At 41.0% G+C, this 16,517-nt stretch overlaps 1 protein-coding gene across 1 annotated transcript in view; it reads left to right on the top strand.

Moving 5' to 3' along the window:
• GALNT9 (polypeptide N-acetylgalactosaminyltransferase 9) overlaps positions 1-5,906 on the top strand; it is a 162,050-nt gene extending 156,144 nt beyond the window's left edge. Inside the window, exon 11 of the mRNA XM_049806990.1 lies at positions 106-5,906. Within this exon, the coding sequence (XP_049662947.1) occupies positions 106-252 (147 nt within the window). The 3' untranslated portion in view covers positions 253-5,906. The remainder of the gene's footprint in view (positions 1-105) is intronic.
• The last annotated feature ends 10,611 nt before the right edge of the window (positions 5,907-16,517 follow it).

Raw genomic sequence — 16,517 nt, 5'->3', positions numbered from 1 at the left:
TGGGATTTACAGATCTAGCACTATTTTTCTTCTAGTCTTTTCACCTTTTCTATTCCCTCTTCTAATCCTTCTTTTCTTTTCTTTTCTTTCTTCTTTTTTTCTCAGAATGGTCCAATCATCAGCAGAGACACTGGCCGTTGTCTAGAAGTGGAAATGTCAAAGGATGCAAATTTTGGGCTCAGATTAGTTGTACAAAGGTGCTCGGGGCAAAAATGGATGATTAGAAACTGGATAAAACATGGCCGACATTGACTGCTGGGGCTGAGAACCTGCCTCTCCTGCCAATGTCCATTGCTCTGTGTGCCATATCTTGCAAGGCATTTGTCTTAAAGCAAATTAGTTTGAACTGGACTTGGCTCTCAAGCATCCCCCATAGTTGGGCATTCAAAGGCAAAAAGAAGAAAAAGAAAAGCAGACACATACATGCCCTATTTGACTCTTCCTTGCTCCAGTAGATGACCTGGGAAGGTTAACATGAGTTTTCTGTTGATTTGGAAACCTTGTGAAGACCAGAACACAACAGAAAAGTGTGTTCCTTGAGCTCTCCAAGAGGAATTAATAGACAGATGTTCTATGATGAGTTCAAAGGAGAGATCCCAATACTGCCTCATAAAGAGAGTTCTCTGATGGGTAGCTTTTTAGCTTTAAGTTATTGACTGGTGCACAACTCCTGTGGTGAATAATCATGTGCCTTTTTTATTGTACTTCGTATAATAGGGGACTGGAAAAATCCTACCTTTTCAGCATGTCTGGTTCATTGTACTACACAAGAAGATCTGTAAATAACACTGGAAATATAATATAATATATGATAAATTTCAAGGTTGATTTAGGAGTCTCTATTTCTAGAAAGAGACTGTTCCGCAAATGTTTACAGGTGGTTCTCAACCTTCAAGCTGCTAAAAAGCAGCATTTGAGAGACCTCTTCTAGTTAGACACAGGTAAATGTTGAATAGGTAAAATAGCCACATGCTCCATTATATTGCCACATTTTACATTTCTTGACTGTAAAGGCATCACAATATAGCACTTGCATATTTAACTCTTTCGAGGCAGTAAATGTCCTAGTAGATGGATGAATTTCTGGAGGCCTCAGTTGGCCCACAAGCCCGGAGTGCATAAGTGCAAGGTTCCCATCCTGCAGTGCTGTGCATGCAGGTGCACTGTTGTGTTGTTCCAGAAACTGCCTGGAAGCTGGATACTCATTACTTCTGAAAATAAGTTGACTGACTTAGGTGCCATCTGTGGATTTTAACAACTTGCATCTTCCATTTTGTTATCCATCCTGTGAAAATGTCAAATGTGAGCAAATATGCTTTGTGAGCACTGTCTAGACAAATCTCCTGAACAAACCAACAAAGTCTTTTCAGTATTTGAAAAACAAACAAAAACCTAGTGATAAGACAGCAAATTAGAGCAAGAACTAGGTAGCATATATAAATACTGTTACACTGAAATATAAATATTTTACTATAGTTGACCCTTTGACAGCATCTTTGTGAACCTGAATTTAATAATGTATGCATTGGTTCATGCAGTATCTCTGCACAGGTAGCCAGAGCAATGACAAGGCCTTATCCAAAAGGCTGTCAAAGTTGATGACCACTGTCAACATCAGCAGGCTTTGGATGTGGGTCCATGGCAGACAGCTTTTCATTACAGAAGATTCAGTCATACTGAAGGAGAGACAGAGATGGTATCTGTTAACTTCACTGTTTAATATTTTATAGTAATTTAAAAGAGGAAAAAAAAGTTTGTTTTGTTTTATTGAGCCAGGAAAATAGGTAACTGCAGACACTGCAGTACCATGAATCTTGGCAATCTGTTTCTTGAAGAGCTTTTGCCGTTCTATTTCAAGGCATGCTGAACAAACTACAATGGAAACAAAGTTAATTTTTCAAGGGCATGGTATGTAATAAAATATTTACTTTTAACATGCAAAATCCATCAGTTCTTGTCAACTTTTGGTTGGTATCTAGAGAGCATATCGCTATATTTTGCCCCAACTTTATTTTTGAAAGAGAGTGTGCACAATGTAATACAAAGCCAATTCTCCTGGAGTTTATTTGTGGCTAATTGCTGATCTTTATTTATGTCACATAGATCAGATTATGCATGAATATATACAAAAGAATAATTCTGGGTGAGATTCTAAATATAAAAATGCTTAAAATTGCGTGTTTATGGTTAGTTGAACACAACCTCTTGAACAGTGTAATAAGACCTGCAGGGAGAGGTAGCATCTTTAAATAATCAAGCAATAGAGTAAAAAATCATGGACAAGCTCAGTATTCAGGCCTTCCTGCAGGTCTTAAACAGGTAGGAAGCTTCAGGCTAAATATAGATTGGGAACAGTTGCCCTGCATTTAACTTCCTTATGTTAACCTATTAGACAATTTAAAAGGATAGTTACCATCTATTGAGCAGGTGTTGAACACTTTGTACAGGAGTTCTATTTGTAAGTCACTTTTCACCTTCTCTCCAGATACAATTTCTCCCTTTTCAATTGTATGAAAGCTGTTTTCTTCTTTTGTTTACTCTGATGGAGCTTCACTCCTTGAAATATTTGGCTGAGGGAGGTGAGAAGGCAAAAGAAGGGAAAGACCATTTTACTAGGTGAGCTTTTTGGAGAATAACATTACAGGTCATTTACACCATTTGTAGTCTTTCCAATGAGCAAGTGCTAACTATTTTATATGAAGGTGGCTGGAAGTTGAAAGTAATTATGTATCAGTGTGACTACTAAATGCCTATTAGAGTATAAATTTACTGTACTGAAGAGAAGCAAATATGCCACATGCTCCCCCCCCCCTTTTTTTTTTTCCTTGTCTTGAATTACCAATCTACACTTGATCCTTGGTTAGCAATGGGGCAGCAAGCTTTTCAAATCCTAGGTAAATGAAAAAGAAAGGCTGAATATTTGGAGGAATACAGGGTTTTAAATTTACCTAAAAAGAGTATTGCATTTGCATTTTAGGAGCTTTGAAGCTGAGAAGACCAGATAGATCTGTGTTTACTGGCAAAGATTTCAAGCAAGCATGACAACCCTTCACTATGACACCACCATAATGAATGTGAATTGGTTGTTTTGGAATTTTGCTACTGCACGTTTTCAGTGCCCAGTGCAAAGCATCTGAATGTGGCTACACCGTCTAACTGAGAGTGGTCAGTCCTGGCAAGCTTTGAGTGCAGAGGCCACAGGCTGCAGGAGGTTTGCAAGAACCAGACTTTCAGTATAAGAAGGAAAGCGGATTTTTGTGATAGATGAATGGCTCTGAGATTTACAGAATAACATAAAAGAGTTCAAATAACTCTTAAAGTTGGAGTTGGTATTTTCTGTGATTGTCATTTTTTTAAGATTTACTGAAGCAATTTCTGATATTTGAAAAACACATCTGTTGGATTATTTTTACTTTAGTCTTTATCTGTATGAACCACTGCTTTGGCTGTGGTATTAACATGGTGACTCTGCATGTGAGAGGGTCTTAAATATTCTCTCATAAAAGGAATAATAATAAAAAAGCCTTGAGTATTATCTGTTTTAACCAAAGTCAGTGGGTCTCTTGTCAGTGTTTCACCCCTTAGTATAATCTGAAATCCTGCTTAATGCTATTTCAAATTTTCAGTCATTTCCCACAGTGCAGCAGTCCAGATATTATGAAAAGTATGTAATATAGTGTAAATGTAATATGCCTTGTAGAGAAAATTCAGATCAAAATCTTCAATTGCTATTTTGTTTGATTTAGGACATTATGGAGTTAAATACTAGGTCTTAGGACAGAAGAATAGAAGGTGAGAAAGAACATCAAGTCTAGTACACTGCTGTCAAAGGCAAACCAGTAAAAAAAATACTTTTGTAAGCATGTCAAGATCCCTAAAAATTACTTTGAGTCCTGGGGGGGGAAAAAAGCCTTTTCTCCTTTGAGAGCTATAAACTTTATTCTTGGCTTGACTAAAGCCATTTGTTCCGCAGCCAAAATAGTCCTCTGGCTCCTGAGGTATGCTAACCTCCAGTGGAAAGCAACTAAGAGAAAGAGCTAAAAGAGGTGTTGTTGAAGGACCCAATGGGTTCCCCTGCAATTACATAAAGATCTATATTGTGCTCATCTATGAGGCATGAGAGCTCTTCAGGACTATTCCACATCCAAAAAGCTAAACTCTGGTTCCATAGAAGTGATCTAAGACAAAAATATGGAAACAAACAACAGGTCTTCATACATATTCTGAAAGTGTTGAACTGTGTATCTCATTTCAATGAATAATTTGGGGCTTGGTGTGTCTGAAGGTCAGGCATTTGCAGTCTTTGTTTATATTTCTTTTCATCAGTCTGCCTCTTTAAAAACTGTGGTCTAGTACATGAAAACCTCACTTGCCATGTGACAAGGTGTGTAATCTATCTGACACAGAACAGCTGCAATTTTAAGTACTTAAGCCGAGCTAATAAGGTTTAATGAAATAGCACCGGTCCTAATCTGTTCCTTAGATCAATTACACAGCATGTAATTCCTTCTGTATCCAGTATTCATTTGAAATGGTTCATTAACAGCCATACTAAAGCACATTATGGCCTGTTTCGGGACCCAGTGAGTTGGGCTGTAGGAAGAACTTCAATAGAAGTTGGAGTTCAGAGGGAGTTTGACATATTATTATTCAGTTAGGACACAAATACCTTTGTTTTTTTCATGAAAGGCTTTGGGATGAAGAACAACTGTTGGAATTCACTTAATTAAAAATATTTCTAGCAATGATCTTCCATTTTTGACTGCTGCTATTTCGACTACCTGCTCCTTACTGCTAATCAAAGTCAATCATGAGGTTATGCCACAGACAAAAGATGGTATTGCAAATTAGAAGAACTAGCTAACAAGCTGGAGCGAAACCAAGGAATGATCAGGTCTTCACATGTCTCTAGATCTGGTTGCCACCGAAGTAAACTTAATATTATGTTCTCTCTGGGAGGAATCCCAAACTTAACACATTTTTGCTTCATCAGGAATAGCTATTCAAGAGACCACTGTAGTGTGTACCTCAAAATCTTATTTTGCGGATACAATTTGATTTTTGTGTGTGTGACATTACTGGACTTAAGGTGAGAGCTGTGATTACTGAATGCATGGAAAATACATTAATTGGCACCATGGTCTACTGCAGTATCTGTGTCATGCATTTGTAGATTCCTGTGTGGCAACAAGGATACTCTTGAAATACTAATGCACTGAGTGCATTCTGCTAAAGATGGAGTCTGCTTACCTAGTGAACTAAGGAAACTCAAGGAGTAAATACTGAAATTATATAGTTAATAATTCTCAAGGAATTTGGCACAAAATGCAACAATATTTACATCTTCTAAAAAATGTAATTAATTAGCTTTAGGTTCTCTCTTAACAATCTCCCTGTTTTACTCTGATAACTTGTCCCTATAAAGGTCTGGGATATTTGCGCTGTGTGAAGACTTTAGCTGTGTCTTTACAATGCCCCAGCCATCAATGGCATTAGAAGAAGAGATATACAGTGACCTCTTCAGTACATTGTAATGGATTTTAGAATGGTTTCACAAAATACATTGACGTATATTACAAAAGCGTTAACGATATGTAACTAAAGGTATTGAGTTCATGGGTTGCCCTAAGTAAAAACAATGTTTTCCTTGGCCAAGAATACTTAACTTATAAATATGCCAGTGAAGCAATATATGGCAACCTGATTTTGAAGAACAGAATTTCTGAATCAAGAGCACTCTTCAAAGACGTATAGAAGCACTTATTACTTTTCATAGGGTTACAGTTTTCTATTGGCCATCAACAAGTATTGCGCAGTTTTCAAACTCTTTGTAATAAGTTTAATTAAAAAAAAATAATGCAGCAACTAGAATGCAAGTTGTGACTGCTAATAATTTTTCATTATGTGGCACATCATCAAATTAATTTGTATTTACACTTGAAAAGTTAATAAATTACTATGCATTTTACTGCTGACATGAGCTGCATTTTTTATCATTGTACATTTGGACACCTTGTATTAAAATTCAAAGTTGTCACAGAAAGGAAAACTAGAAAAGCAAAGTATACATGCATTTTAAGCATTTTAAAATTCAAATTGCACGTAATCTGTTCTGAAATGTAGCCCATTTTTGAGATGAGCACAGCACTCTGCAGCAGACTGCAAGCTGTTCTAAAGTGGACGAGCTCTGTGCATGTCAGAGGAGATGCACCACCACACACTCATTAGAGACTTGGCCCCTGAGTGTGCACATCCAAAACTAGGCTGATAACAGTACAGACTACGATTGCATTGCGACTGTCAGATCTGAGGGGAGGCTTCTCTTGCCATCCCAGTACAAAGACACACTTGCGTAATGCTTGCAGGTACCAATCCACATAGCAATACAAGCTCTGTTCTTGTATGGGCCCGCGGGATGAGTAAGTGCTCCACAAGAAGCATTCAAAGATGGATTAAAAAATTCCCCATAAAAAAATTCTGACCTTGCAATCCCCATTCCTGGAATCATTGAACCATGGGGAGCAATATTCTATCGAACCACAGCCAGGAAGCTGATGATGAAAGTGTTCTCTTTCTAGGAGTTTTGCATTGGAGTTACGTTTTAGCTGTTCAAACGTGTAAGAGCACAATTGATCTGTCATTGATGCGTTACTGTTCTGAAGAACACAACCGAAGAAACAGAACAACTTATATTTCCCAAATCGCCTAGTTAATACAAAGGACTGAAGGCTATCCCACACCCTGTGACCTGACCTATATCAACAGAGAGGCCAGATTTGCAGATGATGTAAAATGTCATTGCTCTGCTGCAGTCAAGGAAGTAGTGGGAACTATAGTAATTTATACCATCTATAGACCTGGTCTGTTGCAACTGATGATATTGCTATCGACTTGATGATTTTTTTATATTTTTTTCTGCTTCCAAAGTCACTTTTATCTGCCCAAAGGCAGTAGAAAGGGGTTATGAAGTGCTTATGAACTCCCTTCTATACTGTCATACTTCTACCAGCAGTCTACACAGCCCAGCACCTCATCATTGAAAACAGCCAATAATTGATGTTTAGAAGAATGAAATAGGAGGCAGGGAAAACGTAGAATGATCCTTTCATCATATATCTCCCCCTAATTTCAAAAGGTAAGGACTTCCCAAGCCAGAGGCTATACACACCAACCCAACCATTAGATTTAATAACTACTGTAGGCCTGTATGTATCTAATCCACTTACACCTCCAGATGTCACAACATCCTCTTGTAATAAATAGCACAATTGCTGCGAGTCAGTATCTCTGCTTTTCATTCCATAGGATGCCCTGCAGTTCTCTTATGGTGAAAAACTGTGAATAACTCCTGCCAACTCTTTTTTAACACCCTTCTTAATTGGACCTCTGTCATCCTCCTCTAAAATATATTTCAGAACTGATTGAGTGTCATACTTTTTTTGTATCGCTAGCAAACAACTTCGTAAAAGCACAAGCAGATGCTCTGTGTCATATATTGGATTGGGTGATAGCACAGTGAGAACTGATCAGGCTCCTGAACTGCTCAGCAGTATAAAACATACATTGCTGGGTTTAACATTGATTTTGGATCTCAGCCAGACTGTTTCTCCTCTGTCAGTGTGTATGCACCAAGTTTGCAATTTGCGATCAAGAACACAGAGTGTCTGAGAAAGGATCTGACACCTTCTTTCATTCTGCTAGCAAGAACCCCCTGCCCTGCTCCTCCTGCTAGGAGGAGGCCATAGGACCCACCCATGGGTTACAGTTGTGTGACCGGACTGGGACTTGCTTCCGTGCTCCTGACTCTCTTGCACACCTCTGGTTCAGTTGAATTAACTGGGTGAGACCTGAGTGCACAAGCAATCACCTTCCTGATTTCTTTCACCTTCCTGTCGAAGGGCAGCTGTTAAGCGATTCCCTGATTTACCTGGAGGAAGTAGGGTTGGCTGTAGTCTTCAGGTGGGCAACAGCACAACCAGCCTTGGAAGGAACAGCCTGACACAGCCTTGGTAAATTTAGCTCCATCTCCAGGACCAGTCTTTTTTAGGGTGAGACATTTCTTTGTAAATCCACACTGAGGACTCTGTGTAGAAACGCTGCTCTGTTGCTAGCCGAGGTCTTCTGTGGACTTAATTTCCAGCATTTCTTGGAAGGAGAAATGTCACCTTTAAAGGTACCATATGCTTGCCAGAATGAATGTTCTGTGAATAATATCCAGCAAAATTAGGTTCGTATAAATATTTTGTCAGCAGTTCTGCATCTGACAACATTTGTACTTCAGAAGTTATCCTAAGTCTTAGATTTTTCACTGTGAAGAATGTATATCATTAACGTAGCCAGCCCTTTTCTTTTTTTGATCAATAAATCTTCATGGATCAACTATGAATCATGAATATGTGCCTGTAGCTGAGTACTAAGTAGCAGTGATAATGATTTTTCAGCCTATATATTGCCTGGTTGTTTTTTTGTTTTGTTTTGGCTATCTGTTGTTACTGTAATGTAGTTGAGCACCTGTATTAGTTAGAGTTGCTTTTGCATCCTGACTGGTTATCTGGAATTTAAAACAAGAAAATAAGGACTGAGGTATTTTCCTGTCTGTAATGTTGAGGTAAAAGCAAGCAAACAAACAAACCCCTCTTTATGCTAGAATTTATGAAACATTCCTAACCTGTGAACAAATCCAAGAACTTATTTCAGTGCCTAAACCCACCTATAATCCTAAGCACCAGCAAACAAAACTCAGCCCTTTTCATGCAAACTTAGCGCAACATTTTTCTGGACTGTGTTCTTCTTATCATAAGCTCACCTTTACTGCTTAGCCATATTCTCTGACTTCCCTATTAGGCTGTTCTCACCTTCCTCTAGTATCTTGTTTCCCTAATGTAATTGTATAACTTATTTTCAGGTGTGTTCCTAATGTAGATGACCTGCATTGGAAAAAGTAGCCCTCTTACGAACAAAAATTACTCTGTCATTTGCAGAACTTAGGGGTAAAGGTGTGACCAGCAAAGTGATGTGACATTCATTAGACCATGTGTATGATTTTTAAGAGTCTATTATTTGTTTTAGAAAAGCCAAGCAGAACTTCCTAATGGCTTTTATATTGCTGACAATGGAGGTTGTAACATGCCTTCTTGGGTGGGCCCAGCTGGCAGAAAAAGCTCTTGAGGAAAAGATTGTGTATTAGTATTGTAACTTGGAGTTATGGAAATGGGATGATAAGGAAGAGCAAGGCATATCAGGATTTCCTTGAACTGGAAAAATGGGATTTAAACATGAGAGACTGAGCTGCACTGTCCAATCTGGAAAGCATGAACCAACATACAGCAGCAATTCACTGAGTGATAAGGCCCTGGGTTCTTTACATGAATAACTGAGCTTTAATAAAGAGATTTTAATCAGGATTCAGGTAAGATTTTTCTGCTTTTGCAGTTCATTGCAGTGAAATCTGCCTAATCTGTTGACAGAGCTCCAAAACACACACAGGTTGGTACCGTGGTGTGTTAGCAGTGAAACCTTTGCCAAAACGTATTGAAATTCTCAATGTACTTCAAATGTTGGCATTCTGTGCAGAAAATGGTGCCACCTATCAACAAGAAGGAGGAAATTAAACAGCAAAATGATTTGTTCAAGCTGAAGAAACAGCTATTTTCATTGCAAGGCTGATGGTTTTGTGTTAAAAAGCAATTATCAAGATGTTTGGCCTGTTCAGGATGATTCTGGGTAAATGAGGTGCTGACCTGGCTGGCCACTCTCAACACTGCAAGAGGAAGTCTAGGCTAGGCGAACACTGGGTGTTCTCATCTGCTGACCAAAGGGCAGAGAGTTGTGAGAAGAGAATCTGCATCAAGGGTGCAAAATGCAAGTCAAGCAGATCAGCTGAGGTCCAACTCACTAAATATTTTTGTGAATCTGAACCTAAATAACTTTGGATCCAGTTTTTCTCTTAGACGATTTTTGAGTCAGTCCTGAGAGCAGAGCGTAGGCTCATTGAAGTAACAACTATTTTGAAAATGTTTTTCCTTGTTCTTTGGAAAGGTACATTTTGAATGATTCTGTTGGATTTTTTGTTTAAAATACTCAGAATACATGCTAGCATGTCCAAGCCATGTGTTTTCCTCACAGTCTCAAGTTATAATAATACTGAGGCCCAGGATACTGCATTGTGCCGCCTTCTTTTTCTGAACAGAAATGAAGTTCAAAGCTTCAGTGGGCTCCTGAGGGGCAGTGAGGGATTTGTGTTGTGTTCAGCCTCACCAGAAAAAAAGGCAGGACACTTTTCATCTCTTAGGAGCCTGCTTGATATTTTGATCCTGGAGCCAAAGCTCCTTTCTTCAGTCTGAAACAGTTAGAGAGACCCTTTTTGCTATCCATCAGGCTACAGTGACATAAGGCTGTTCTTCTTACCAGTGCTTCACTGGGTTTAGTAGAAGGGGACTCTGTGTAACTATTAAACCTGTTTAAAACCTTACAATTCTAAGGTTTCTGAAGCACTTTCTTAACTTCTTTGCAGGAGCACAAGGCAAAACAATGGACTTTTAGGTGGTGTTTTTTCTTTCTTTTCCTTTTGAAATGCATTGATAAATGTGGCCAAAAATTTAGTCTGAGGTAAATGTACGCAGTCTCATCATGTCTCACAGAATTATTCTTTTGAGTAGAAAAATGCTGGCTGCTGAGAAAAACAAGAGTCCTAATTAGTTAATTTGTGCCACGCCCAAGGACTTCATGAAAATTTGGAGGTCTAATATGCTTAATGCGCTTACAAGGACCAGAAGGTATCAAGCAAACTTGGCAACTCACAGCACCAAGGGAAAAGATAAAATACAGGTTTTAGGATTTGTTTTGGGTTTGTAAGCATGAGAATCAAAGAACTATTGAAATGGCAAGCATAGAAAGTAAGCTGGTACTCATAATTTCTGTTTTGAAATGTACGCTCCAGTTCCTTCAAGCATTTCATAGTGAGAACTAAAATCTGATAAGAGAGGCAGAAAAGTAAACTATCAGCAGCCTATCACAGTTTCTGCAGAAATTTCTGTGTACCATGTGACTCTCATTGTTATCTATCTGAATGCGTTACAAGCACTAATGAACCTGTTCCTGCAGTCTCTTGGTAAGGTATGTTCTACCTCACAAAGAGGAGGAATTGCAGTACAGGGAGGATAAGGACTGAATTTGTCCTAGCTCGTTTTAAACATTTAACTGAGGAGAACGTCAGGCTCCTCATCAGTCATGGCTCTGTCTGGAGGGAAAAGAGGCCCCAAGAGCAAAGAGCTCTTTTCTTTTTCCTTCTACCTTTCTCTCCAAAATTTGAGTTCAGGGTCTAAAGCTACTAAGGCAAAAAGCCTGGCTGAAGTCGTTCACCAGTGGAAGTGTGTAACAAAACAGGGGGGTGAATATCATGTTTCTTGAATGAAGCAATGACAAGGCGTGCTTCCTCCTTTATTCGTACACTCAGGGAAAAGTGGCTAATCATCTTCAGTGGAGTTGTCAGATTTAATGCTGAGCAGATACAGTTAAGCTGTGGGGAAATTAGTTGTAATTGAATGCAACATGGTGGGTAAGAGTGTGCCCCCTCAGACCCGCAATTAACCATAACGGTAACTTGCTGGCCTCCAGAATAGCTAATCCACATTTACACAGTATATTTATCTCCGGTCATTTCTACTTCAGGTATGTTCTCCTTTGAGTAGCACATTATCAAATCCCTTCAAATCTTCCTCCAAAGAGAAGTGTCATCTAGGGAGGGTGCTTTTTCAGCAACAGCCTCTGTTTTATCTTGAGGTGGAAGCCAGCAGATGCTTCTTTGGATGCTGGTTCTAAATCAGTTTTTATGATTCTATTTCTGGCATCATTACTCCAGATTTCCAGACTTGCTTTTCACCATCCACAGCAGTTTCTCTGTTCTACAATAAATTCAAATCACACTCTTTATATCTAGCCCTCCAATCTGAATTGCTTAAGATAAAAACTTCACAAAGAAAGCAGATTAGCACTAGAATTTAAACAAAGGAGAGAGAAAAATCCACCAAAAGGAGGGAGGTTTCCAGATCTATTTAATGATTTACTTTTCCATCCCTGTAAGCGTGCAGCTCTTATGGGGAAGAAGATCTATCTAAGGCAGTCCATGCTTCTGAACGTGGGGAAAAGTTTGTGCTAAAGGAGGCTCTATGCACCGAGATGTCTGTTTTATGGAAAGATGAGGGGAAGGAGCTGAACTGTAAACTTGTATGTTATTTTACCATCTGGAGAAAGGTACTTTTCCCACCTCAAATTCTCCTTCTGCTTTCTCTTCATACTTTCCCTGTTTCTACTGCACTGCGAGCTTGGCTGAGCTGGTATCCTGCTTCTTTGTGGTCTGGCAGGCAGGGTCTAATAAAAAGTATGGTGCCAGGTTCCTAACAAGGGCAACCCAGACTGCATCACTGAGCTTTCCTGGAGGTGAAAGCAAGCTGGTGGACAGTGGGGACTGTGATGCACACTATATATTCCACAGGGGAAAATGCTCAAGGGAATATACACATAGAGCAGATCCCAAGGAGTTTTAGTCAATTCATTGGAAAGAATACTGGGTGTGAGCACAATGTAGAAGTGTATAAGGGCTGAATTTTCCACGGGCTTTATGCTGTACCATATGTATTAATAAGACACATTCTGAAAAATCATCCTCCTTCTCTTGTTAATGTACTGATGCAATCTGATTCAATATGAGGTTCTGATTTACTCTGTGTGTATGTATCAGTGTGACATACATCTTGGGGCTTTCATGTCACAAAAGTGTACAGGAGCCAAACAGTAGAAGAGCATCAGCACCACCATAATTGTGTAAAAGAAGAAAAGAAGTAAAGAGCGGATTTAAACTATTTAAAATATATTTTTACAGTCTACACCTCCTCTCTCCCTCCCTCCCTCCCTCCCTTCCCCAAGGTGAGACTCTTGCTGCCAGAACTAAGAAGTTCTGTTCTAGTGATGTTTTGTTGTACCTTATCTCATAAAACAAATGTTTTTCCAAAAGCTTTCTTACATGAAGGCAATGAAGTAACTCTAATAGCTAGGTGTAGCCCAAGCTTACAGAAGGGCAAAGAGGACTCACTTTGGCTTGGTTGGCATTTATGGTCTGCAAGCAGCTCATGGATAGGAAAAGGCGGCATGCTGTGCTCTGTAGGGTGTACAATCTGAAACAATTTTATCAGAACTGCTAGATAGAAATCTTAATAAGCTGGAGTTAAACAACTGGGTGTTTTTACCTTGGAGGCAAAAAAATAAAAGAAATAGTACATTTAAAATTCACCATATGCACACTAACTTGCAGTTAGTAATTAAATTCTCACAACATCCTTTCACAGTGCCAGGCAGAGCATATTGGCTTAGGTTGGCCTGGTTGTCGAGTGTGAACCAAAATGATTTCTAACAGCAATCAAATACATTTTGAAACGTGCTCATAAAAATGCTAGCTCAGAGGCTCAAAGCAATAATGATTCATGTATTAGCAAATGAACCTGTCCTCTGCAAGCTAGCCCCTGAAATGTAATAAGGGATCAGTCCAAGGAAAGAAAGAAGGGTATTTATTAAGATGCTGAGAGGTAATATTTTGTGATGGGAGTTTGGGGTGACATCTATTCAACATCTGTGGAATAGCTATGGATTGAGGTGTTGGACTGGACTCTGGAAGCCAGGTTCTGTCAAGGATGCCTTTATCAAATCTATATCCACAGGGGGATTTAGGTCATGTAATTGCCAGAAGTTCCTCTGTCCCTTGGTGGTACCCATGGTAGGCTCTTTAGTCCATGTATGAGCCAGGCTGGGACGCAGAGAACGTGAGAACAGCTATCCTGTATCTCCAGTCCTGTGAGGATGCCTGCCAGCTGAATCGCTCAGGTGGGGCAGGAAAAAGAAAGGCCTGTATGTGAGACCTAGCAGTTTTCAGATAAATAACAAAGCTACCTTCCAGTACAACTTCTGGACATGTCCAAAAAACACTCTAAAGGATGGTGAATTTAAAAAGTACAACAAGAAAAGTCTCCCCAGGAGCCTAACAACACGAGCAGCAGCTGGAGACCTCCTTTCTGTCTTGTTTTGACCATGAAATGGAGTCAGATTCTCCCTCCTGTTATGCCCTGCCTCGAGCGCTCATCGTGTTGGTCCTGGTGCTCAGGGAGGGCGCGCAGGACCGGACCTCCAACACTTGGTGAGCCGCAGAAATGTGGGGTCTCGAGTGGCCCCTGGGCTGGGCTTCGCTGTTGTTTTTATTCCCATGCTCTTAGGCAGAACGCCAACAGTAAGAAAATGGGAACAAGAGCAGCGTGGAGAGAGAATCAGTAAGGACTCTGGTATTTTATGGGAGCGGAAAAATCTTAAATAAATATCTGTACAGAATCCCCACTCTGTGAATCAGAGATTATGGTCCATTTTATCCCACTAGTTTTAATTTGTTGCCAGAGGCCACTCAGCTAACTGGCATTTAGTGAATCGAGGGATGAAGGGGACGACAATACAGCTTGCGGACTTCAGAGAGCTGTGACCTTTCCAAGCACAACGTATAAAATCTGCCGATCTCACAACGAGCGACCAAATCTGGGCGCCGCAGGCAGAAATCGGCAACCCCACCACTGCCACCATCTGCAAAATCAATACTTCATTAAACTCAGCTGCTGCCATCTGCCTGCCCCGGGACTATGGGCGAGGCTGAAAACCAGGGGTGTACCTCAAGGTGTTGGGGGGGTAATGGCCTGGACCCCAGCCAGGGGAGCACGAGCGCTCAGGAACCAGGCCCCCAGCAAGGGGCTGCTGAGGGGCTTTCTCCTCATGACGGAGGGGCCCTCTGTGCGGGCAGCAGGGTGCTGCGCAGCCCCTCCGCCCCCCATGTCCTGCCCCAGGAGCGGGTGTTATCTGGCAGGGGACACAGCCAGCCCCCCCCGGTTGCTGCGTCCCTCTGAGGGAGGGCTTGGTGTGGGACGGGAGGGCGGCTGCCTGAGGCGGGTGGAGGCCTGGAGCAGGCCCTGCCGCGGAACCTTCTGGAAGAGAGAGGAGGGGCTGGCAAGTGGGGGGGTGGGGGGGGCTGCAGGCTGCCCTCAGGCCGCAGGGGGAATGGGAAAAAAGGTTTTTCCCTGAGGGGCTGAAAGCAAAGTCCCACATACACATCCCAAAAGGGACAGCGTTAATGAGCTTTTTGTTCAGGGCCGGCGGCTGACTGGCAGGGCCGGGCTGCCGCCTCCGGAGCCATGTCTCTGAGGGTGTCTCTGAGGTGAGGCGAGGCATGATGTGGGGAAGGGGGGCTCCCCCAGAGCTGCTCGCCAGGAAGAAGCTGGAGACAGCCCGGCGCGGCCTTTCCCTCCCCAGGAAGCAGACCTGGCACAGCAATGGCCGGACAATTGCTTTTCTTCAGTCCAGGACACTTCTGAAGCGCCGGGCACTGAGGTGTAGGAGGCGGAAAAACGTGGGCACACAGACTGGGTGAATTGTAATGGCTGCTGCGTATTCTCCACGGTGCGTGGGCTAGAGCAGACTTCACACACTTCATACACGGAATTCGCTTTTCCTTTTCTAGCACGCAGAGATACTTATTTTCCTTTCTGAAGTCTGTGCGTGTGTCTGTTCATAATGCTATTTTAATGCCTCATGTGTAATATCCCTTTCATTCCTCTGCAGTTGCATCCCTGTTCTCACAGGTGCTTTGGATGCAAAGCAACATTTTGTCAAAGCTTCAGGAAGAAGAAAAAAATAATTTTTTTTTTCTTCTTCCTAAAAAAAAAAAAGCCCCAAAAAAGCAAACAACCAAAAAAAGAAAAAAAAACCCCAACCCAAAACATTTGCGATGGTTTCAAACTGCGAGACAGCAACCTGATATTGGCAGAGCCTGGAATTTTCTCACATGAGATGCTGCTGTGAGATCTGAGGCAGAGATTTAATCAGGACTAGGGGCAGCTATTGGAGCAGGCTGTCATGCCTAGAAAACCTCAAATTATGTGCTAATTATCCACCTACACTGCCAGGGAATAAATAACTACTGACTTCAGCTTACTGTGCTAAAGATAATTCCAGTTGTAACAAGTTTGCAGGCTGCGGGGTTTTTTGCGATAAGTTGGAGGTGCAATAATTAACAGTGTTTTTGTTCAGCAGGAGTGACTGGGTGGGCTTTGAGTCCCATGGCCTCTGGAGAAGCCGAGTCAAAGCTCAAGGCGGTCACCTTAGAGGGGGTGACTCTTGGTTATTGCCTACCTCCCAAAAGGGCGGTATAATGATATGTGGCCAGGTATCTGCTCTTTTTCTAGTCCACTTTCTTGCCGTGTAGAATTGCGTTTAATCACAGGAAAGGAAAACAGTTTCAGGGAAACAGGCTTTGTCCTCACCTTGTCCTTGCAAATGAAGGAAAATGCTGACAAGAAGATCCTTTTTGAGTCAAGGCATTAGAAGTATTGTTCAGAGCTGTAAATTTCTGGAGCTATGATCAAACTAGCTTATGCTAATACATACGAGTGAAAAATAATGCCAGAAAATGTTTTAAAATGGATTGATTTATT

Source organism: Accipiter gentilis, chromosome 7 (assembly GCF_929443795.1).
Source record: "Accipiter gentilis chromosome 7, bAccGen1.1, whole genome shotgun sequence".
Lineage (NCBI taxonomy): Eukaryota > Metazoa > Chordata > Aves > Accipitriformes > Accipitridae > Astur > Astur gentilis.
This window is presented reverse-complemented; position numbering and strand designations above follow the sequence as displayed.